This window comes from Oryza glaberrima, chromosome 4 (genome assembly GCF_000147395.1).
Source record: "Oryza glaberrima chromosome 4, OglaRS2, whole genome shotgun sequence".
Classification (NCBI taxonomy): Eukaryota; Viridiplantae; Streptophyta; class Magnoliopsida; order Poales; family Poaceae; genus Oryza; species Oryza glaberrima.
Window position 1 is genome coordinate 26,489,281 of NC_068329.1, and position 21,893 is coordinate 26,511,173.

The 21,893-nt window shown below is 42.0% G+C and overlaps 3 protein-coding genes and 1 long non-coding RNA gene across 5 annotated transcripts; all 4 read right to left on the minus strand.

Moving 5' to 3' along the window:
- Positions 1–134: 134 nt before the first annotated feature.
- On the minus strand, positions 135–2,942 carry LOC127769503 (UV-B-induced protein At3g17800, chloroplastic-like). Its single transcript, XM_052295089.1, has 3 exons — positions 2,668–2,942; positions 1,386–1,663; positions 135–1,065 (listed from the first exon to the last, which is right to left on the minus strand). Exons 1-3 carry the CDS (start codon positions 2,806–2,808, stop codon positions 267–269), a joined length of 1,218 nt encoding a protein of 405 aa, XP_052151049.1. The 5' UTR covers positions 2,809–2,942; the 3' UTR covers positions 135–266.
- Positions 2,943–3,697: 755 nt separating this feature from the next.
- LOC127769383 (protein AE7) lies at positions 3,698–6,773 on the minus strand. The gene is made up of 6 exons (XM_052294942.1): positions 6,661–6,773; positions 5,512–5,681; positions 5,287–5,390; positions 5,102–5,201; positions 4,180–4,225; positions 3,698–4,087 (listed from the first exon to the last, which is right to left on the minus strand). Exons 2-6 carry the CDS (start codon positions 5,635–5,637, stop codon positions 3,987–3,989), a joined length of 477 nt encoding a protein of 158 aa, XP_052150902.1. The 5' UTR covers positions 5,638–5,681; positions 6,661–6,773; the 3' UTR covers positions 3,698–3,986.
- Positions 6,774–7,851: 1,078 nt separating this feature from the next.
- LOC127772353 (uncharacterized) lies at positions 7,852–12,494 on the minus strand. 2 transcript variants are annotated; one of them, XM_052298385.1, is made up of 11 exons: positions 12,345–12,494; positions 11,374–11,523; positions 11,138–11,272; positions 10,615–10,667; positions 10,336–10,542; positions 10,115–10,225; positions 9,528–10,027; positions 9,066–9,234; positions 8,558–8,797; positions 8,354–8,485; positions 7,852–8,267 (listed from the first exon to the last, which is right to left on the minus strand). In XM_052298385.1, the coding sequence occupies exons 1-11, from the start codon at positions 12,481–12,483 to the stop codon at positions 8,133–8,135; spliced, it is 1,971 nt and encodes a 656-aa protein (XP_052154345.1). In that variant the 5' UTR covers positions 12,484–12,494; the 3' UTR covers positions 7,852–8,132. The 2 variants fall into 2 exon arrangements, with proteins under 2 accessions (XP_052154345.1, XP_052154344.1); XM_052298384.1 differs by having other exon boundaries at positions 10,336–10,667.
- Positions 12,495–12,506: 12 nt separating this feature from the next.
- Positions 12,507–16,038, minus strand: LOC127772354 (uncharacterized). Its single transcript, XR_008017358.1, has 3 exons — positions 15,640–16,038; positions 13,947–14,069; positions 12,507–13,826 (listed from the first exon to the last, which is right to left on the minus strand). It is a non-coding gene; the product is annotated as an uncharacterized LOC127772354 (long non-coding RNA).
- Positions 16,039–21,893: the final 5,855 nt, after the last annotated feature.

A 21,893-nucleotide genomic window follows, 5' to 3' on the forward strand; every position in this document is an offset into this window, starting at 1 on the left:
GGAGAGTAGGGGATCTGCTGGAGCTGATTTTTGGACTAAAATCCCTCAAAATCAGTTTTGGGAATCATATAGGTAGACTGTTGGTGATGCTCTTAACACAACAAATCTGTTAGGGCCTTAGGAGCATGGAGAAATGGACAAGGATGATTTGATTTATGCTCCATGGCTGTTGCGGCTTCGCTCATCGCTCATACTGAAAGCATATCAGAGCTGGATCCTATCCTATCCAGTGTACACAAATCATTTCCAGATTAACGAATACACAATTAACTGTTAACAAAATGGTATTTGGATTCTACATGACTCTCAGCTTCCCACAAAAAGGATCCAAAAGCAGCTGCCTCCAAAACAAGATGGGTGAGTTCTATGAAAGTTATTGTTATCATTTGACCATCCTTTGCATTGACAGAGCCATCATCTAAGACTTTAATATCTGGCCGTCCAAACAACGCCTGTGTTTGCTTCTCTATCAGTGAGACGGCCTCTTTTGATCTGATAGTAGCATACCTTTGCAACGTATCAGCATCCAAGCGTGAAACATAGGACCTCAGCTTGTTTGGATTTGATTCTTCATCATCCAAATCGATCTCCTCCCCATCAGGTGTAATTTGCACCAATGATTCCATATCCCAGAATGGATTAGGCTTCAGGTTTTCAAGTACTATCTGTTGCTTAGGATTTGGCGGGAGAGTCTTCATGTTCTTCTCGAGTTGGAATCGCTCATCTACCCTCTTTAGGAAGTAGCCATACATGATGGATGCTGCATAAAGCTTTCCCAGATTTAAGTTGCTGATTTCAACAACTGTATCTAGTGGGGCTGCTACCTTTTCACCCATTATAAGGTTGAGATGATTTTGTATCATCTCAAGAGCGTCCGGGGAATGTATGCTTTGCAACCTATCCTCTTGGTTAGGCAATGAGGAGATGTCACGTACAGGGCCACCTAATGGTGCTAATGCAGGTGTCATTGATATGTCATTCTCCATGAACTTATAAATAATCCAACAGTAGATGATCTCTTCCAAGGTGTTCTGCCTTTCCTTCTCTTTGACTTCTGCTATTCTCCTGTAATTCAATCAGCTTAGCTTTTCAGTCAGTTCTTTAAATGCATCCTCCACTAGAACATCTAATGTTCTGTCCTTACCATTTCTTTATCATCTATGCTATGCATACTAAGATTTTTCTCCACGTCTTTTTTTTATATGCACTGAATTGCAGCCTTTGGCAGTAGAACATATGGACTTGTTTTTAAATATTGTGCGACTAACAATACATGCCAGGTAGTGGGGTTATATCTGAGGGTAAAACACTAAAACATGATGAATAATAGAATAGCATAAATGATCATGAAGGAAATGGCATCCTACAATTCTGGGGATACTTACTTGTAAAGGAGGTCCTGGGGAACTTTCGAGGCTTCTTTCTCTTGAACATCTTTCTCTGATTGAAGGTTTTCAAGTTGCTGGTCAACTGTTGCAGGAAGTAGGTGAGGGTGTGATTGGAGTATCTGGACCAGAAGTTGACCGCTTGGAGTTTCTAACATAAGTGGAGCAAGTCTTGTAAGGCCATCACCAGAATCCATTTTTGCTTTAACCTTCAAGCTCCTTGCTCGACAACTATTAATTAGGAAACCAGATTTGGGGCTACTGGTATAAAGAAAGCTCTGCAGAACAACAAACCATCATCCAGTTGACCCGATAACTTAGGTTGGGGCAGGGGTGTACACTAGTATATTACTGCTATACAATATATCAGTGTTTATCATTCCATTAAGAATCATGGTATAAGCATTGAGTTGTAACACTGGTAAATTAGGAGACTAATGCTAAGCCCAATGGCCAGAAAGGCTTAATGTGATGATCATTATCCAATGTCAACTACAATACAAGCCTCACGTTGTCTAAAAAAATCAACCAAGAGATTGGACAGCCAACTCCCTTGGCAATTGAATGAGCATAACAAGTGAGAAATATGGATAATCTGACAGAACATCTTAGGAGTTGGCTTTGCAATGGCAGGAATCACAAAATATCAAAAATCTATAGCGTAGCTCGAATCAAATACAAGAACTAAACGTGTACAATTTATGCTGAAAACTGAAAAGTAAAACCCGGCATCCAAAAAGCCTAAATACCATATCTCGTATACTAAAGGAAGCACCTTATCAAAAAGCCTAAATACCATATCTCGTATACTAAAGGAAGCACCTTATCAATGTTGCTATAGCAGGAGAAGATGTATTTCAAAGTAAAGCAGCACAGAGCACACAGTGCAACACAGCTATTGGTTACGGTTACTATAGCAAAGCAAAGCGGACTGCATACCATATTGGAAATGATTTAACCAAGTATTATATTCCTAAATTATTCTCCAGACCCCCTTTCTTTTGCAACCCGACGTACATCCAACACTTTCCACCAAAAATCTCAGCTAAATAAATCTTACTACTAGCAAGGAGGCGCTCCAATTTTTAAGGAGCCCCATCATACATACATGGATGAACAGAATAGCTGACGATCCCAGGTTGCCAATACACTCACGAGAACCCCCGTCAGGGCATTCAACAAACAGTTGCCGAGCGAATCCCAACGGAGGAACAGAAGCGCGCAGCGGCAGCGACACATCAAATTGACAGGGAGCGAGGAGGGGAGGGAGCACGTAACGCACCTTGCGGCGGTGTAGCCTGGACTCCAGGGATGCGCGCGGCCTGGCGAGGCAGCAGGACGAGGAGGAGGAGGACGCGGCGGCGGTGGCGGAGGCGGGGGAGGAGGAGGCGCGGAGCAGCGCGGCGTCAGCCCACGCCGCCATCGGAGGAGGGGCGGACGAGAGGAGGAGGAGGCGGGTGGGTGGGGATTCGGGATTCCGTCGGCTGCTTGGGCTTCGCTGCTAGTGTGACGTCAGACAGGCTGGCCCGGCCTCTACCGGAGATATTATTACTAGTAGGCAGCCCGCGCCGATCTTTTTATCGGGATCGGCGTGCGAGTGCGAGTGCGATCTCGTCCAAAGCTCGTCGCCGTCAGGCGCGCCGCGGACGGGCACGGCTCTCTCGTCTCTCGCTCGCCGGGTCGCATTGGGTGATCGCCCTCTCTGCCTGGCGTTGGCGTTGGCGTTAGCGTATGGGACTGTGTAAACACTGTAGAAACGTGTTTTGGTTTTGGCAATTCCAACTTCCAATTCAAACTTCAAAGTCCTCGAATTTTCTTCTGTGGCTGATGTTTTGCGATGGTACAAGAAGGATTGGGAATACCGGTTTGGCCAGAATTACCAGGTTTTATCAGTCAACGATTCGAGTCTTTTTTTTTTTTACCTCAAAATAGTGATAACAACAATTTGAAGTCCAAACTTTTTGGAATCATGGTCTGAAGTCTAAACATGCCACATGCTTATCGTGCCCAATGATGTGTTCTTTTCTGGCTCATTTGTGCGTTGAAAAATCATCTTGATGAGGTTCAACTTCAACAGAACATATACTACAAACCTATAAAATATTCAATCTGTGGCCCATGTTTTGCATAATTAATTCCTCTAGAGGCTCCACAGAATCGACAGACTCGATACAACTGACAGACATCGTATCACAGTACTAACTGACTGCATAGTTCAAGAGCAACCTGATATAATTACAGAGATGGCATAAAATCATGGAATATCCTTCAGTTTCTTTTCATGGATATTGACATCCAGACAGTACTTCATATTCGAGAGGTAAAAAGCCTACAGCGCAATATACTTCATATACGAGTATTTCCTTATATCGTTTCAATTATGCTCTGGCAGGTCACAGGCCATAAAAAGAAAAAAGGTATGAAACGGTAGAGCAGTAGTATCCTTATAGAAAGGTACAGACCATCAAAATTCATGCACACGCCCTGCACCACATAAGGTATCTCAAATGACAAGGTCATGCTACACGTCGTAGGGTAATTCAGTGTAGTTTTGAAACATTTCAACACACAGGCTCCCAGTTGTATACTTGTATTCAGGTCTCAAGCAAACGTTGGTGACAAGCACTCCTCAACAATGTCCAGAAGGTTTGGATTTTCCAGTGCAGCTGCAACACGTTCTTTGTCGTTCAGTTGCTTGTTCACTACAAGAAAGGGACAATACAATGAGATACTCAGCCAAGCAAGAGAATGTGGTAAGTGAAAGCATAAACTGTAGCCTCTAAAACATATGTACCTGCAGTTTCAGTTGCATGTGATCCAGGCGCCACCCTTATGTCCACCTGCACAAATTATAAATGACTAAGCTGCCAAAAATTTCCGAAGAAATATGAATAGTAAACAGCAGGAAGACATAATTTCCTCGTCATGTTAATGAACTAAAAAAGAGAGAGAATTGTACTTTGGACCATCTTTTATTGCCAAAATTTCACTTTGGACCACTCTTTGTCTAATCTTTTACTTTGGACCAGGTATTTTTTACTTTGTTGCACTTTGGACCACCCCAACTCTCTTCCCTAGCCATGTCTGGCCTCTCCTCCAGCAAAGATATGAATCTGCAAAGAGGTGGAGGAGTTCACCGGTGGGCTGGAATTGATGTGCTGAAGAAGTGGTTTAGGGTAGTCCAAATTGCAACAAAGGTGAAAATACCTAGCCCAAAGTGAAAATGATGGTCAAAGGGTGGTCTAAAGTGAATCCATGGTAATAAAAAGTGGCCCAAACTGCAATTCACCAAAAAAAGGAGTAGTCTTCGATTTGTTCATGGAATGTGCAAGACTGAATCACTAGGTATCAGTCTCCAGCTCGATCATGAAATGCCTTGGATGGTATCTTCACAACCTATCTGTGTTCCTAACCATAATGATTAAGTTTCACATACAACACAGGTTTCTGCACAATTAGAAACTTATTCTGCAGATATTTTGAGGTATACATTCAGGCATATGCCTAAATGAGTTCTGAAAAGTACCATGGAGCAAAATAAATGAAGAGCATGTGAAATATTTTTTAAGGTAAAGGGAAAATAGTTGTTACCTAAATTACATGTCTGTCACAGTACTATAGGACTTTCTAAATTGTATATGTCAGGCAATATATTAAGGGCTCATTCAGACTTCTTACGATTGCAAGCTACCATAGAGATGCTCCATGTATCATACCTTGTATCGAGGGGGAAGACTCCGCATAAGTTTCACACGCAGGCAAAGTCCAATGACGGTCGCCATACTGCAATGCTCCACTGTTGGGGTAAAAGTAACCCTGAAGAGAATAACAGTGAATTGTTGTGACTGAATTTCATTAACAACCCATTGTAGCATCCAATGATAGAGAGACGTAAACTTACCTGACATGACTAAGTTCATCATTGATTTCAACTGAATCCTCAGTTACAACATTAAGCTCTTCGAGTGAGTATGGGTGCTCTGGATCCTTTATGTCTCTAATATGATGTAAGAAGGTTAAGGAGTGCAAACAAAAGAAAAATTGAGGGCAGCAGAACTCCAGATAGAGGTAAGTATAACAGGAAAGAGAGGTACACAGCATGTAGATAAGGAAACAAAGAAAGGATATCAAATATTTCTAGCTGGTCAATAGCCTCTGCCGCATTTTCATCTGTGGTTTCTGGTGCCTGCCGAGAACGCCTCTCTTTTTTCTCATAAACTACAGGGTTAGCATTTATTAACCCCACAACCATTTTTCTGATGCAATGCACTAATTTATATCAGAATGGCGAAATTCCTGCAAGTTGAAAACATGGAAATTATACCAATATCAGTCTTCAATAATTTTGTTAATCATGATAAACATCCAATGAAGATATTCCCCGCCCAATCTATCACTAGTAGTCTAGTACTATTATTATGGACTGTTAACAATCAATACTAAATTGTGCTCGTTAAACTATGAAATGTAATTTGATCGCTCAACACCCCGGTGATAGCACAGATTGCTAAACAGAAATGCAAAATAAAGGTGTGATAAGAAATTTGCTAAAGAATATTTAGCAGGCTAAACTCTGAAGCGGTCGCCATATGGTTAAATCACTAAAGACTGCAAGGACTGATCTAACATGGGGCATGGAGGTTCAGCTGAACCCCAAATTCTTTCGGAAACAAACTGTTCTTTCGGAAATTTGCTAGGTTAAGGCAAAGGCAAGGAGTAACGCTTCCGTATTGCAAGAGAAGCTAAGCGCATTGACAGTGTCGCCCCAAATCAAACAGAACCCGCAGCAAACGTCGCGATAGTAAGGAGTATAGCAACCGTCGCGCAGGAAGCGGCGGAGCTGCGCGAGGCAGAGGCCACCGGAGAGCAGGCCTCGTCGTCGCGCGAGGCGAAGACCATCGGGGAGAAGGGGACGCCGCCCGAGGTCGCCGGGAAGCGTTGCCTCGCGCCGCCAGCGGAGGAGGCGGCCTGGGATTTGGGGGCCGAACGAACGAACAGGCGGAGAAGACGGGCCGCCGGAGGAGACTAAATCGAACCAGACCATGCACCGGAGAGGATGCGGCAGGACGCCGGTGACGCTGCTCCCGCGGATGGAGATCAGCGCCGCCGGCCGGCGAGCCGAGCCCGCGAGGAGATTGGGGACGGGGAGATCGATCGGCTAGGGCAGGGAGGAGCAAACACTGCAGATGAGATAACTCCCCCCCCCCCCCCCCTCCAACTCCAACCACAGGAAGCGGGCAGGAAGGGGTGAGCTCGGAAGAGAAGAAAAGCTCACCGGCGAAGTCCGGCGGCGGGCGGCGTCAGCGGCCGTGGGCTCGTCTGCTTGCGTCGGGGAGGAAGACCACCGTGGGGGCGTTTGAGCCGGTCTAATGGTGGAGATATGGCGGTGTTCCATTCTGACTTCGCTTGTAACATCTGGGCCGGGCTGTGTATGGGCCGACATTGCCAGAGTCCAACAAGCATGCATCGACAGGGGGTTCGGGGTTCGAAACTCCGAAGCCCTTTGGGTATTTACTGGCCGTTCGATCAAATATGTGCGATCTAGATTGAGCGGATCAGCCATTCGTCGCAAAACGCAAAGTGAGCCGAGCGCTAATCATGCTATGCTATGATACATTCGCAAGACACTCACAAATCACGAACAGTCAATGGTTAAGTTTTCCGCGAATGCTAGTTAGCGACCGCCGGCGGAGCGAGTTTTAGGCCCAGCGCCGCACCGGCGCGCGCCCCTTCTCCGTGTATTTTTTTTGGTTTTTTTTAATATTTTTCCTTTTCTTTCCCACTTTTTTCTGATTTTTTTATCTTTAGCATGTTTTGAGTTTAAAAGTTTATAAATTTTGAGTTGAAAGTTTTCTTAAAAGTTTTTAAATCTCGACTTGAAAGTTTTCAAATCTCGATTTGAAAATTTTCAACTCTTGATTTGAAAGTTTTCAAATATCAAATTGAAAGTTTTTAAAATTTTCAAATCTGGACTTGAAAGTTTTCGAATATCAATTCTCGAGTTGAAAGTTTTCGAATCTGAGTTGAAAGATTTCAAATCTCAAGTTGAAAGTTTTCAAATCTGAATTGAAAGTTTTCAAATCTGGGTTGAAAGTTTTTTAAATTTGAGATGAAAAGTTGAAAGTTTTCAAAATTTGACTTAAAAAAAATTCAATTTTCGAGTTAAAAGTTTACAAATCTGGGTTTAAAATTTTAAAATTTTGACTTCAGATATATATTTCTTTTCAATTTGTTTGTTTCTCATAGAAAAAAAGAAAATCCTAACTATCTAATACTACGCGCCGATTAGGAGCCCCCTAAGTTTTCTCCCTATGCTAGTATTGGTCAGATCGGATGCGATTTATATGCAGTATGTTAGTGTCTTCTTTTCTTGTGTTGTTGCTTTGGCCTATTAAGGAACTAAATAAAAATGAAATCCTGAAACCCCTTTTTCATTAGGCACAAGAAAATTACAAATAACCACCAAATATATAACCGCCAGACAAAAAGAGAGTGAAGGATCGCAAAAGAAATTCCGTGATTCACAAAACTGGGGGTTGGAACTCGTGAAAGTGACTATTTTACAGGCCATATCTCAACGCAAATTCTGAAATGCACGATGGAAATGGCGACGACCACACAGTGAAAAATGCCGTCGCCAAACTTCTGATCGACAATACTACAGTACCGTTTTGAGTCAGCTACAATATGGGCCCCAAAGCACGGCTGCAGATACGTTCAAATTTTCAGATGTTGGGCGGAGGTCTTTCAGTTCTGATCTTGCCGGAGTACCCGCGTTACGACTCCAACAGCGATCGTGCTTCCAGAAGACCTTAAGAATGCCCTGCCAAGAGCTCGGCATTTGGAGAATTCTTGAACACAGACCGGAGCGTCTAAGGTAACCTGACAAATATCAAGAAAATCAAAACATCGCAGATGATGACTTCGTAAGCAATGGCTCCTCACAAGGATCTGTGATCAGTTGTTACCTGCACAACTGCATTCTGCTTTGACTTAAGAAAACGAGGTGCAGTTTTGCTTGGTTTGCCAGCCTTGTCAAGCAATGCCACGATTTTCGTAACCCTCGCAGCCTCCTTCACATGATGTATGTGAAATTCGACCTAGGCCCGTATTATTATCAGATTGCATCAGGGAAGAAAATAATCAAAGAGAGCTTTTGGTCATATCTTTACCTGATAGCCAATAAGGATAGGAATGGTGACGTCTAACACTAGAACCCTTAGCTCCAAGAAGTTAGAGACAGGCACTGGGAAACCAGGGTTGCAAAGAATCCCACCTGGTATTAGCTTACTCCCATCGATACCCTGTAAACTAACCGCTACATTATCACCAGCTCTTGCTATGTCACATGAATTTGAATCCCGCTCGATGGATTTCACTGCCGCCACTTCCCCACAAGGTGAAATTAAAACCTGCAACAGCAAGTTCCAAGCTGTCAGAACAGATAGAAATGTCAAGACAAATATTTGTGTACAAAAGCAAGTATAAATATATTTTTTTTGAAAAAAGACCAAATTCCGACACCATGCTGTTACTGAAAGATTGGCATGCAAATATGCAACTAGCAAATGTCACAATGTAAACGCTATTTATCAATCTTTCCTCTATCCTCATATTTGGAGCTGATCTCAGTTAAATATACAAGTATCAACAGTCCCTGCTGATTTGTGAGGAATGTACCTTTGAACCAATTCGAATAGCTCCAGTCTCTAATTTTCCAAAGGCTGCAAACTGTCCTGTTGACTGAGACTTGATAACATCACAGATAGGAAGAATGAGGGGCTTTGAAACATCCCGAGATGGAAGCTGCAAGGAATCTATAGCATCCAAGAGACAAAATCCTTGATACCTGAAAGGACATCAGTTCAAGATTCCTGTTGTTCAGATATATGATTTTTTTTATTCTGAGAAGACGGTATGGTCCCAAATATTTCAAAAGATCAGTAATGCTATTCTCATATATGTTCAAATCATCCAAACTATCTGATTTGACCCAAATGGGTGCTTACTACGATATGTCGATATTACCATGTGAAAAGGTTAGAAATTGCAAGATGCATGAAACAGCCACCTCTGTTGAAAAATTCTACACGATGTAGTGTTCCGAATGGCATGGAAGTAGTGTGTCAAAACATAACTTACCAGGAAGTTAAACGGACATCAGAAGGAATTTTGATCAAATTCTGATTTTCGACAGCACTAAGAGGAATCCAGGTAACAGATGAATCTTTGAAATTGCATGACCGCAGAAAACTACCAAGTTGAACCTTGATGAACTCAAATCTTTCTTTCGAGTAGCCGATGGCATCCATCTTGTTGACCGCAACAATAAGCTGTTCAACGCCGAAGCTTCTAATAAGCTGAGCATGTTCTTTTGTCTGGCCAACACTTTTCCCTCCTTCACCGTCCATGCCAGCTTCAAATGAACCAGTGCAAGCATCAACAACAAGAATAGCTGCATCAGCTTGCGTTGCGCCAGATATCATATTTGGTACAAAATCTTTATGGCCTGGAGAGTCAAGCAAAACTACACGGTACTTCTTAGTCTCCAAATAAGCCACGGCCACAGTCATTGTCACGCCTCTTTCTCTTTCTTCACTGCTTTCATCCATAGCCCACGCATAAGCAAATGATCCTTTTCCCTGGTAAAAAATAATTTCCATAATACAAAGAATATGAATGGAACATCAGGATCAAGTAGAGTACAATAACAACAATAATAAACTTACTTTTTCTTTAGCCTCCTTCTCATTCTTGTGCATATCTTTTTTCGATATCCTTCCTAACAGATGTAGCAGTCTCCCAGAGAGTGTTGACTTGCCAGAATCAACATGACCTACCTAAACAAATTGTTCGTAGACAGTAACCTATTTAGACAAAGCACTTTTAGAATAACAAAATTGTTAAGGAACATATGCCATATTCAGAACAGAAGATGCGTATAGCATACTATTGCAAGGTTTAGTTGGCTCAGCACTCCTGATTCCTCATTAGCGAACATCCACTTCTCAGGCTTATATTCTTCAGGTAAATAAGGTTTTGCAGTATCTACTTCATTCTTTTCTAAACCTAGCTTCTGTATGTCAGAAGAAAGTTTCTGGGCCACATCCTCATTCTGCGCAGAACTGCTAGCCCTACTACTCTGGTCCTCCTTCAGCTGAAAATGATCAGAAATCAATTGAGCTGTCCTCTCGACAGGCACATCTTCAGGAAGTGCAATGTGTTTCACCTTTTTCCCAGCGCCTGATGAGCTACCAGCAGATGTGTACTGCGTGGAACCAACTGTTGAATAATAAAATAATTTAAATTAAGGTGACAATAAAAAACACAGCTAACAGGATTTTTTTTTTCAACAGGAAGGCTTATCAACCAACAGATGATACAACTGGTTGGGAAGATCTGCAAATCGAGTACAAATAAGTCACCCTTACAAAAGTAGCTTGGTTCAGACTTTGGAGTGCATGACACGTGAGCTGTGGGTTGTTGTTGCCCAACAGGTGAAACATTTTTAAGTGGTATGCAAGGGAACAATCTGTTCAGCCACACTAAGTAACAATGGTGCTTGGGAAAGAAAAGGATCAAAATCTGCTTCCCGCACATAAGATGATCTAATGTGCTTCTTTTATATGGTGAATTATGAATTATCCTTTTCATAACTCAATAAGGTGTTATAGAAGGAGAAGCTAGTTTAAAGGTAGAACAGAGTTGCATACACAAAATTGTAAAACATCTACCATTTGCACCAGCAGTACCTTTCTCATGAGGTATGCTAGCATTCTTTATCTCAGGGTCACCATCAAAGTCTGTAGTACGAGTATTCACTGGCATCTTGGTACAGTCAGATTTCGGCATCGAAGGTGTCCCAAAATCACTTGGTATCCCATGGACTGTAATTTAATAGTTATAAGTACACTATGATTACATTAGAATTCCTTGTTGGAATACAAATTGTGATTCAAAGAAAATTAGAATGGGTGAAGCATGTTACCTTTTATTGAACCATCCTTGGCAGATTTCATAAAGGATTCTCGAAAAACCCCACACATCTCACAATACACCATGCTTTCATGATTATCGAACATGCACATGGAGCATCTCCAAAGCACAGGCACCGTACTTGAGGACTTCTTCGATGACTCTGCACAATAGAGTGGTGACATAATATTAGAGATCAAGGAGCTGTACTAGACGCAGTTAGCTTGATATGCTGAATAAATCACAAAAAAAAACTCACTGTACAACAACAAAGTGAAGCATTCAGTGCATGGAGCTTATGAGGAAAGCAACGGTTAAATGTATAGGCATATGAATTATTTCAAAAGGCCTCAAATATATAGAACAATAATATGCATATGCACCAGGATTCAGTAAGCAACCAGTAGGTAACCCTGGTAGTTCTAACTGGCAGCCAGCTATGTTTCGATTCTCACCCAATTTGGGTAGATTTGATTTGCAGTAAGTTTTTATTTTGATGGACTAACTGGATGAATGATATTTGACTCATTCCAAAAAATGCATGTTGAATAACAATGCCTTCGAGACAACAAATATCTGAAGTGCATATGATGGGATAAATGGGCAAGGAAATTAGAGCAAGGCCAGGTAATCGGCAGACATAAGCTACACGATCACTGCATTTGTTTGAACAAGCAATGCTATTGGAAGTTTTAGAGTAATTAAGCATACCGTGTTCTTATTTGCATATTCAGGCAATAGAGGATGCGATAGCAAGTACGAATGCAGGATGGAAACAATGTAACGTCATTAACAACATTTAACACCACTGAGCAAATTATGATAACCGCGTGAACGCTCCTTGTAACCTACACCGCCGTAACTAACCTACACGAGTAGATATGTTAAGTGTGCATCATGAAGCGACTCTAATAGCTATTTCACCATTCTTACAAGCTGAGGTGTACACTGTCTAGTACTAGCTTCAAACCTTCGACATAATACCTTTCTCCTCCTTCACGGGGTGCTGAATGTCGTCACTGTGGCCGGTCTCACCGTAATCATCGTAGTCCTCATCATACTCGTCATAGTCATCGTCGTACTCGTCATCGTAGTCAGGCCCAGAGACAACCTTGCGTGGCATCCTGCGGCGGCGTACCTAATGGGGAACAAAAATTAGTGTTATTAGTAAAACTAAAAGGTTAATAAAAAGGCAAAGAGAAAACCTAGCTTTCAGATCTAGAAGAGAAGATAAGGTTGAGGCAAATTCGTGAGAAAAAGGGTGTGGGTAGAACGGGAGGGATGGCAAAGAAAGAGGATGTGTGTCGGCACGGGTGCTCACCGGAGGCGGGTGTAACATCATAGGTATTTAGCTATAGTCTTAGTCATGCTAATGACTTGGTCACACTGGCTGAGAGCGGTGTTGATTGAGCCACGATGCTGGCTAGGACCTATAAATATATTGATTGTTGTTTTATTCTGGATATTAAATGGTTTCTCGATTGTTTCCTTGTCATTTATTTATTTAGTCATATCCATATGCATCATTGATTTATTCTTAGTTAGACTAAACCTGGTGAGGAGTGGGATAATTTAGTTTTGGTTAAAATATAGTGTAGATTAGTCGTTACGAAGCGAGGTACACATATGCACAGTAGAAATCACAGTTCTTTATTTACAGTTTACCACTATAGGTCTGCATACATACATGCATATAATTGTACACTAGAAATTTTATACAGTATGCATTCTATATATTGTGCATATACATGGTGATTATAGATATCATATCATAAACTGAACCATCTCAGTCAAAGATTCAATAATTATTTATTTTTCAGAAAAACTCTTGAGTTCTAGGGCAATTGCATATCAGTCCCTAAATTCGTAGTAATCTTAAATTTTACTAAACTTGTGGGACTCAAGTGCAAAAGCACTAAACATGTCAGGCTTTACAAAATTTCTATTGATAGTAAATATAGCTTGAGATTATCACACCAAACCAGCTTTGTTGAGGTGGCAGCAAGCCCTTATCCAACCGGCATGCAAGCAGGTGAGTCACAAAAGAAAAAAATTAACCCATATATCAACCCAGCTACTAGAGAACCAGTCTTGGTTACATCGGTTGGAAACCAATCTCAAGCAGCAGCCATAGTAAAATACTCCTCAGTCGCAAGAACAATCAACCACAGAATCAAGCAGTAGTAGCCAGCAATTCGGCTAGAGACTCAGCTGAAGACAGAGAAATAATCATAGGTAGCATATCAATAGTAAACACCTCAGTCATGCAACACCACAGCCGTAGCAGCCTAGAGTGAGCAGCAGAGGAGACTAGGGTGACACAGAGAGAGAGAGATAGTTGCTGTTGTAGTTCATTAGTTTAGTACAAAACAATCAGAGCAACCATAGCGACCATGGCCAGGAAATCATATAGACAAATCAAAGTAGATGAGTAGGAGATGCTTGAGATCCAGGAGAAGCAAGAATCTTCAAATCAAGAAAGAGAAAAGGAAACTGTTGTAAATTGGATTAGGAGGCAAAACCAGCAAGGAACAAGAAACCAAATAATTCAGTAGCAGGTCAGGGTTTCAATCAAGCAGGAGGTACCTGAGCTTCAAGAGGAGAGGGGTTTCAGCTCCAGGAGGAGGAGCTGAGTTGGTGCATCAACTGCAAGGGGAGAAGCTAGAGTTCCAATAGGAGAATCCTTGAACCGGAGTCCAGGGGGAGTATCTGTAGAAACCAGAGAAGAGAAAATCATACAACCTTCATAATTATACTAGAGTCATTAACCAGGTAATCTGGAGATTAGAATAGAACTAAAATCATATCATGGCATGATTCTTGTGTGATGCATATATTAGTATGCGTAGGACTTGGGTGTTGCATTTGCATCCATTAGAAGATGAACCAGAGCATCTTAGATTCAGTAAAATATTCATATTAAATAGTTTGAGCTTCAAAACAGAATGTGTAACTAATATGATATAAATATTTTCATCTAAATGTCAAGTAGAAGATAAATTCTGGCTGAGATTAATTATGTCATCATGTAGCTAATAGAAGAAATCAGGGTTCAGTACATGCATGGGATTATTGATGCTTTATTGATGCAAGAACCTGGCTTTGATCATAAGAATCTGGATAGTATAGTTATATATGTGTAACTAAAATTTTACTATAGATAAACAAGTGTTCAGGTGATAAATCAAGAAACAGTAGAATGTATATAAAGATATCATCAATCTTATGTCTTTATCAAGTTTACTAACTGCAGATTTTTGTCCATAGTACAAATATTGATTTTTTCGACATATAGATAAAATCAGATTTTAGATTTAGCCATGGACTTGGAAATTAGTATCTGAACCCTAGCATAGATTTAAGTTATCATGAAGGAGGACAACTATAGCAATTCTGTCAATTAGGATAATTCAATTGTAGATAAATCATTTATCAATTAGTAAGCAGTAAGAAATAGTAGCATCGCATTATCAGCCAAATTATGTTAATTAGCTGTAGCAAGAATCATCATGCGAATGGAGTTCTTAAAATAAGTAATATTGAATCTATAGGATTAATATGGTTAGCAGGTGTACATGTATATTTTTAGTTTTGAATGCAAATCCATAAACCGAAACCTATGGGCCTCTACAGCAAGTCACCTAGAAGAGAATTATATCAAAATCAGAACCGTAGGAGTTGGTAATATAACCTTGCTATGATCAATACCATAAAACACAAAATTACTTATCAGAGCTTTTAGTAATCAGTATACTTTGTCATATAGATCAATATTCATTGTTCATAGGTCATTTGATCACTTTTGTCATACTACCATACTGCATCATGCATGTAGGAATTAATATTGAATTCCTGTATTATGCTCTGAATAGTAGCATAGGGGAGCTGATCCTGCTAACATATTAGCATATAGCAGATTTCAATATTTTAATCACCATTGAATACAAGCATATATAAGGACCACTCCTGATAATGTGATTTCTATTTTTAATCTTATATTGCAAAAGCGCATGCTTGTGTATGTGGGTATTTTATCCATTCATAGCATCTAGGCATCATTTAGCCATAGTAAACCAATTAGTCAAGAAGAGCCAGCAAGGGCAGTCATGAGTATATCACCATCACGAGAGTTATTTAGGAAAAATTCACAAACATCACCCATACACCATAATCCACAGTATATTACCACACACACCACACAGGAGAGCACAAATATCATATCAGAGGAGCAGAAGAGAGAGGAAGAATGAGAGGAAGAATTGGACACTGGGGTGTTCACCAATGGGGATAGGGTGCAGCCACCAGTTGTGCTGTGTTTTCCACCGGCCATCTCCATGGGGGCTGCAGCAGCAGGAGGCGGATGGCTAGGGTTAGCAGGAGCAGGCTCGTGGGAGCCAGGGGAACCGATTCGCGGCGGCAGCGGGTACTGGAGGGTTACCGGAGTTGGAGTCCGGCGACCGGAGCGGGGGAGCGCGGCGGCGTTGATGGCGCGGCCTGGGAGAGAGCGTGAGGGAGGAGAAGAGAACGAGGAAAAAAAAAGAGAGAGAGAGAGAGAAGAGGAAGAATCAAGAAGGTGGGTTAGGTGGGTTGTGTTTTGTTGGGCTTTTGCTAATGGGCTGTAGATGGTGGAAACTAAGGTAGTGTTTGGCAAATGGGAAAGGGAAATGATTTTCCACCCATCTTTAAATCCTAACCATTTATTCTCCCTCTTTCATTTAATCCTAACCCTTCATTTATTTCCCAATCCCAATTCCATCCCCCATTTCCTATTATCCAAACACACTCTAAAGAAATTGAGAAGTAGAGCTTGGATAAAAAAGAAATTATTATAGAATATTTAAATTGGTTTAAACTCTTTAAAATAAATTCTTGAAAATCTTGATATATTATTACAGTCACTGGTCTATTCATTTTATCAGATTGGTAATTTAAGTACATACAAATACAACTTAACTTTGCATATCATAATCCTAATAGAAGTATCTCCTTCAAAATATATCTTATGAACTACTTTATTGATCAAAGAAAGTAAAGATGTATATTTCTATATAAATCAATATAACTTGTGGCTATTAAATATATTTTTCTCTTGAGAAGCAAATTTTCTTCTAAGTAAAATAACTACTCTTCCTTAAAATGAAAGTTTAATAAAAGTAAGTCCATAACCTATATAGATCTAGTATGTGCATTCATGTTAAATATATCATGTGCATCGCATTCATATAAATATTCTTGTATTTAGTTGTGTTTTATTGTTTCTTTCAGTTGGGCGTTTATCTTGGATTTCTGGAAATCTTCATTGGTTTATTCGTTCTTCAATTTTGGGTATCTCAGGCAAGTCCAACACCTTTGATCAACTCTTGTTATATTTTCGTAATTACAATCTATATGTATCACCTTGCATTAAATTATATTTTCTATAATTGAAATAAATATGCTGATGGATTGGATTGACTGGTGGAGCAGTCAATCATATTATAGATGTATTCTGAACCTGCTATGGTGGTGGGGGTTCAGTTGCATATATTTATCATCATAAGGTTAAATAACAACTGTTATATGGCATTCAAGCGCCGTAGCGATCGTGTCGACCATATGACCTAGAATGGGACAGGCTGGCTTACTAGTTCTTTCTTAATGGCTTTATCCTGCGGGCTTAAGGACTTTCGCGAATCCTGTGAGCGTGGGCTACCGATGAGGGTTGCCGTTGTTGCGGAATCCGATTAGATGATGTGGATCGCCATTGTTGCGGGATCCGATGATTCGCCGTTGTTCTGGGAATCACCCGCAGAGATAATTGCCAGATGGGATTGATGAAAAGCTTGTGACCTTAGCCTTGCCGATATACACCATAAAGTGTGCTTAGGCGCTGGCGTGGTGGCGGTGTAGCACGGGTGTTAAAAGGTTTAAGGCTTCTATGGGTACAGCGACACACCTCTGCAGAGTGTATGAATTGTGATATGTCACTCCCTTTTCGGGTAGAAACTGCGAATGCGACAGGAAAGGAACCTATCGGAGGTTCTAATACCTGTGGTGCCTTATATGCAGTAGATTTTATAATTGCTTAATATGAGCTTTTACTACACTGTGTTTCTGAACATGCATAAAACTTCCTTGTTGGATTATGGGATTTAGAGATATATGTATTATGCAGGTGGATTATGGGCATATATTTGTTGGATTGCTATAGTTGGACTTGTTGAGTACCAATCGTTCTCATCCCCTATATATATTTGTTGGATTGCTACGGCTGTTTTGTACACCTGGGTGTACATACTCCCTCCTCCTTGTTGGATATCCATTAGTTGGTAATGAATAGTTGGGTTTAAAAAATAATGTTTAATTGTTTTCAAATTTCTGCATGCATGTCGGTTGTGTTCTATTTGTTTTTTCAAATTTTCATATGCATGCACACCGGACGGTGAGGAATGGCGACATTCAAAATTTTATATATACTTTTTGCTTAGTTAGTACAAGTATATACTCTTTTCACTAGTATATACTATATTTTTTCAGTACATATTTTGTTCTGTTTATAGTAGAATATACTATTTGTTTTCAGTATATACTGTTCTATCCCAGTATGTAATGCTTTTTTAATCCAGTATATATATATATACTTAAGTCGGGCATATACTACTTTTATAGTTAGAAGTAGTATAAACGCATATTTAATTTGTTTTAAGCAGTATATACTTTTTAATGTAGTAGCAGTATATTATATATACTAAGACATGCCCATCAGGATCACATACTGATACTGGCTCACTGGCAAATGCTCATAGCGATGTTATGCATAGTGGTTCATTAGTCTGGTTTCATTTGTCACATACCGTTTCATTCTTCCGGCTTCTTGGTTTGCGTCATCCGGAAACATGTTCATCACCAGCATGTACGGCTGCCGTTGTGAATTAATGGAGCAATCAAATATGTTATCTTTGTGCTGATAGTTTTTAAAGACGGTGTATACTATTTTTTATGTTAGTAGCAGTATATACTGTTTTTAAACTAAAAAAAGTATGTACTGGCCACATCAGTATATAGTATTTTTTTTAAGTTTGTACCAGCTAGTGTATACTGTTTTTTAGTTTAGTAGCTGTGCATACTGTTTTTAGTTTAAAATCAGTATATACTATATATCTAGTAACAGAGTATTAATACCTAAAAATATGTACTACCGAGAGGTGCTATTATCGACTGAGCTTACAGTCTTACACTAGCTAGCTCATTGATTGGTACCTTCACTGTAGAAGCTGTCAGCAAAATAGTATATTGCAATTTTCAGTGTGACGCAATGGGGTTGATCTGCCGGAGCTCTCGCCGGTCCAGAAAACAAATTGCACTGACACAGCGGCCGCGCACCACTCGGCTGGGAACGCTGAGGGTGAGGGCTGGGAGGATGAGTTGACGCCGCCCGTTTGCGCCTTCTGGGAACGCCGGCCGACGATCGAGATCGAGTAGCGCCACCACTGCTGTGCGAGGGGTTTTGCCGATCAGCCGGCCAGCACGTGCATGCACGGTTCTTGAATCTACGACACTGCATGCAACAAAGAAATCATATGCCTAATCATACAAAGGGCCTCGCATCAAACAAACGAGAAGTAATGGATCTAATTAAGCAGACAAATTAATCGAAGTGATTCAGGGAATCTTTTCGGTCTACAACAAAGGACTTGTATTACCAGCACCATCGAAGATTTGATCTGGACGGGAGGGACTCAGATCAACTCAGAAGAAGACTATATATACTACTTGTCTACCTCCTCCATGGATCCGCCGAGGATTAGAAACTGCAGCACTTCATTCGCTGTCGACGGGGAGAAGTGGAGCACGTACGACCTCACCAGGGAATCTCGTCGGAGATGCCACCACAACCGCCGACGACGATTGGTACAGGAGGGACGAGAGCTAGCCGCCGCTCGTGGCGACGTTGAATGGCTGGGAGTAGTACGCTAGGATTAGTCATTTGATTTAATTACGTGGACAGTTTGTTGATCCGAAAAGAATGGGATAATTAAGAATCATGCATGTTATTGTTTTTAAAAACGAAAAAATCAAAGCGGGTATTCTAGGATGAGACCCGGTAGCATGGATGATGCGAGGGGCCTTTGATGAACGGTGGATACAAGCAGGTTGGAGTACAGAATGGGGCACTCATATGGGGCATCATGGTGCCCGGGCACCATGGTATCAAATGCACAAAATCACTAAAATTTTTTAAAATTTTCAAATTGTGAGTATATACCTAGTTATAATAATTCGATTCATATCTATACCTATCAATAAAACAACTTAAATTTAATTTTATTTCACAATCCATGATTACATACCTAACTAATTATATATATGGATGCTATATACCTAGAATCAAAACCTAACAAAAACAAGTTCAAATTCAGTTCAAACTTGCTTTGAACTAGTTAGTAAAGTAGTTAATGTTAATACCTAAGTAATTGAAAAAGTTTCATACTCATTTGAATTGGGTATATACTCAATTTCAACAATAGTGGCCGGGCACCATGGAGCAATAGTAAATTTGTTTGGTGCTCCATGGTGTCCGGGCACCATTGTTCAAATTGAGTATATACCCAATTCAAATGAGTATGAAATATTTGGATTTTTCCGGTCGTCACACCGATTTTTCGTCCCTCCATAACCCCACGCGCACCTCCTCTCCAAATCCCACATCCAATTCCAATTCCAATCCAATCCAAAAACAAAATCTTAATCTCAATCCAAATACAAATTGGAATCATCACAAAATCCTAGAGAAAACACTACTACAAGATCACAAGAACATATCTCATCAACAACAACGACAACACAGGAACATCACAAGCACAAAAACACCGACGCTGGAAGGGGAGGGTGCCGCCGTCACCACCGTCGTCGCAGGGACGCCAGGCCGCCGCTGCCTCCCCTCCCGCTAGATCCGGAGGAGGGGAGGGCGCTGTCCCTGCCCGCCACCGCAGGAGGGGGAACGGCTCCACCGCCGGTGGGGGAGGGGGAGCCTCCCCTCCCGCTGGATCCGGCGGAGGGGAAGACGCCGCACCCGCCCGCCACCGTGGGAGGGGGAGGGGGAACGGCGCCGCTGCCAGTGGGGGAGGGGGAGTGGCGCCCCCGCGGTGGAGGGGGAGAGGCGCCGCCTGTTGGGACGCCGCGCCACCGTTGCCTCTCCTCCCACTAGATCCTATGGAGGGGAGGGCGCCGCCCCTGCCCGCCGCCTCCCCTTTTGCCGCTTGCCACAGCCAGCCACCGTGGGAGGGGGAGGGGGAGCAGCGCTGCCGCGGCGGAGGAGAGACGACGGCGTCACCGTGGGAGGGGGAACACACATGAACCTTTGCCGCCACCATGCCATCCGCCGAAGAAAGAGAGAGAGAGAGAGACGACGCCGCCGCCCCTCCCGCTCGCGTCGGGCCGCAGCCGCCTCCATGCCACCGAATATGGCGGAGGCGAGGCCTGGCCCACCGCCTCCACGCCATCCGGGCTGCAGCCGCCTCCACGCCGCCGGATTTGGAGGTGGCGAGGTCCAGCCGGCCGCCTCCCCTCCCGTCCCCACCGGGCCGCAGCCGCCTCCACGCCGTCGGATCTGGCGGAGGCGAGGTCCGGCCCGCCGCCTCCGCCCCTCCTGCAGGCTCGCCGTTCCGTTGGCCATTCGTGAGCTCCGCCGCCAATACCGCCGTAATACTGATCTATTCCTACTGCTAGCACTGGATCTGAGGCTCACGATACAGCTGCTCACTTGATCCATGAGTGCTAGGTCTAGATCTTGCTGCTTGAGATGGAATTTGTGAAGGGGAAGGAGACAAAGAAGGGGATCGAGAGGAAGGAGGCAGGAGACAGAAGGGGATCGGAAGAGGGCGGAGAAGATGAGAAAAAGAGGGAACTTTCTGGACCGAGCCTTTGGAGAGATCGACAGGGGAAGAGAAAAAATAAAATAACTATAGTGGGGGAGAGATATCAAGAAAAGAAGCGGCGAATAAAAGAGGGGAGGAAAAGAGAAGATTAAAAAAATATACAAAACGAGATGAGGCATTAGCGCATATTTAATTGAGTATTAACTATTTTAAATTTAAAAATGAATTAATATGATTTTTAAAGCATTTTTTTATAGAAAATCTTTTAAAAAAACATACCGTTTAGTAGTTTAGGAAGCGTGCACGTGAAAAACAAGACAAACTTGTCCAACCACTGTCTAACTTGCTCATTATTTTATTTTTAAATATCTTAACTACTTAAAAAATACATAATTTTCCAATTGTTACACGAAAATTTTTTGTCCGTATACCGATTGGCGCCATCCGTCCCTGCCCATGCCATTGTCGTGCAAAGGATGGGAAGAGGCAGCCCCCCGCTGATGAAGAGCTGGAGCCGCACGACGGATTCCCTGTCGCGCACGCGCCACCTCGCCGGACCGCCATCGCCACCATCGCTCTACTCGCTTGCTCGGACGTGCCGGAGAGAAGGGGATCAGGGAGAAGAGAAGATAATGGGATTAGGGACATGCCGGAACAGCTGCAATCTAGGACGGCC

Excerpts from the sequence above, each read along its gene's own strand:
- LOC127769503 (XM_052295089.1), bottom strand. The coding sequence starts at position 2,808 with ATGGCGGCGTGGGCTGACGCCGCGCTGCTCCGCGCCTCCTCCTCCCCC. Across the intron at positions 1,664-2,667 it reads CCAGGCTACACCGCCGCAAG|AGCTTTCTTTATACCAGTAG; the intron begins GTGCGTTACGTG and ends GTTGTTCTGCAG. Across the intron at positions 1,066-1,385 it reads CCCCAGGACCTCCTTTACAA|GAGAATAGCAGAAGTCAAAG; the intron begins GTAAGTATCCCC and ends ATTGAATTACAG.
- LOC127769383 (XM_052294942.1), bottom strand. The coding sequence starts at position 5,637 with ATGGTTGTGGGGTTAATAAATGCTAACCCTGTAGTTTATGAGAAAAAA. Across the intron at positions 5,391-5,511 it reads ACCAGCTAGAAATATTTGAT|CATATTAGAGACATAAAGGA; the intron begins ATCCTTTCTTTG and ends ACCTTCTTACAT. Across the intron at positions 4,226-5,101 it reads GTCTTCCCCCTCGATACAAG|GTGGACATAAGGGTGGCGCC; the intron begins GTATGATACATG and ends TAATTTGTGCAG.
- LOC127772353 (XM_052298384.1), bottom strand. The coding sequence starts at position 12,483 with ATGCCACGCAAGGTTGTCTCTGGGCCTGACTACGATGACGAGTACGAC. Across the intron at positions 11,524-12,344 it reads CCCCGTGAAGGAGGAGAAAG|AGTCATCGAAGAAGTCCTCA; the intron begins GTATTATGTCGA and ends TCTATTGTGCAG. Across the intron at positions 11,273-11,373 it reads CAAGGATGGTTCAATAAAAG|TCCATGGGATACCAAGTGAT; the intron begins GTAACATGCTTC and ends ATTAAATTACAG.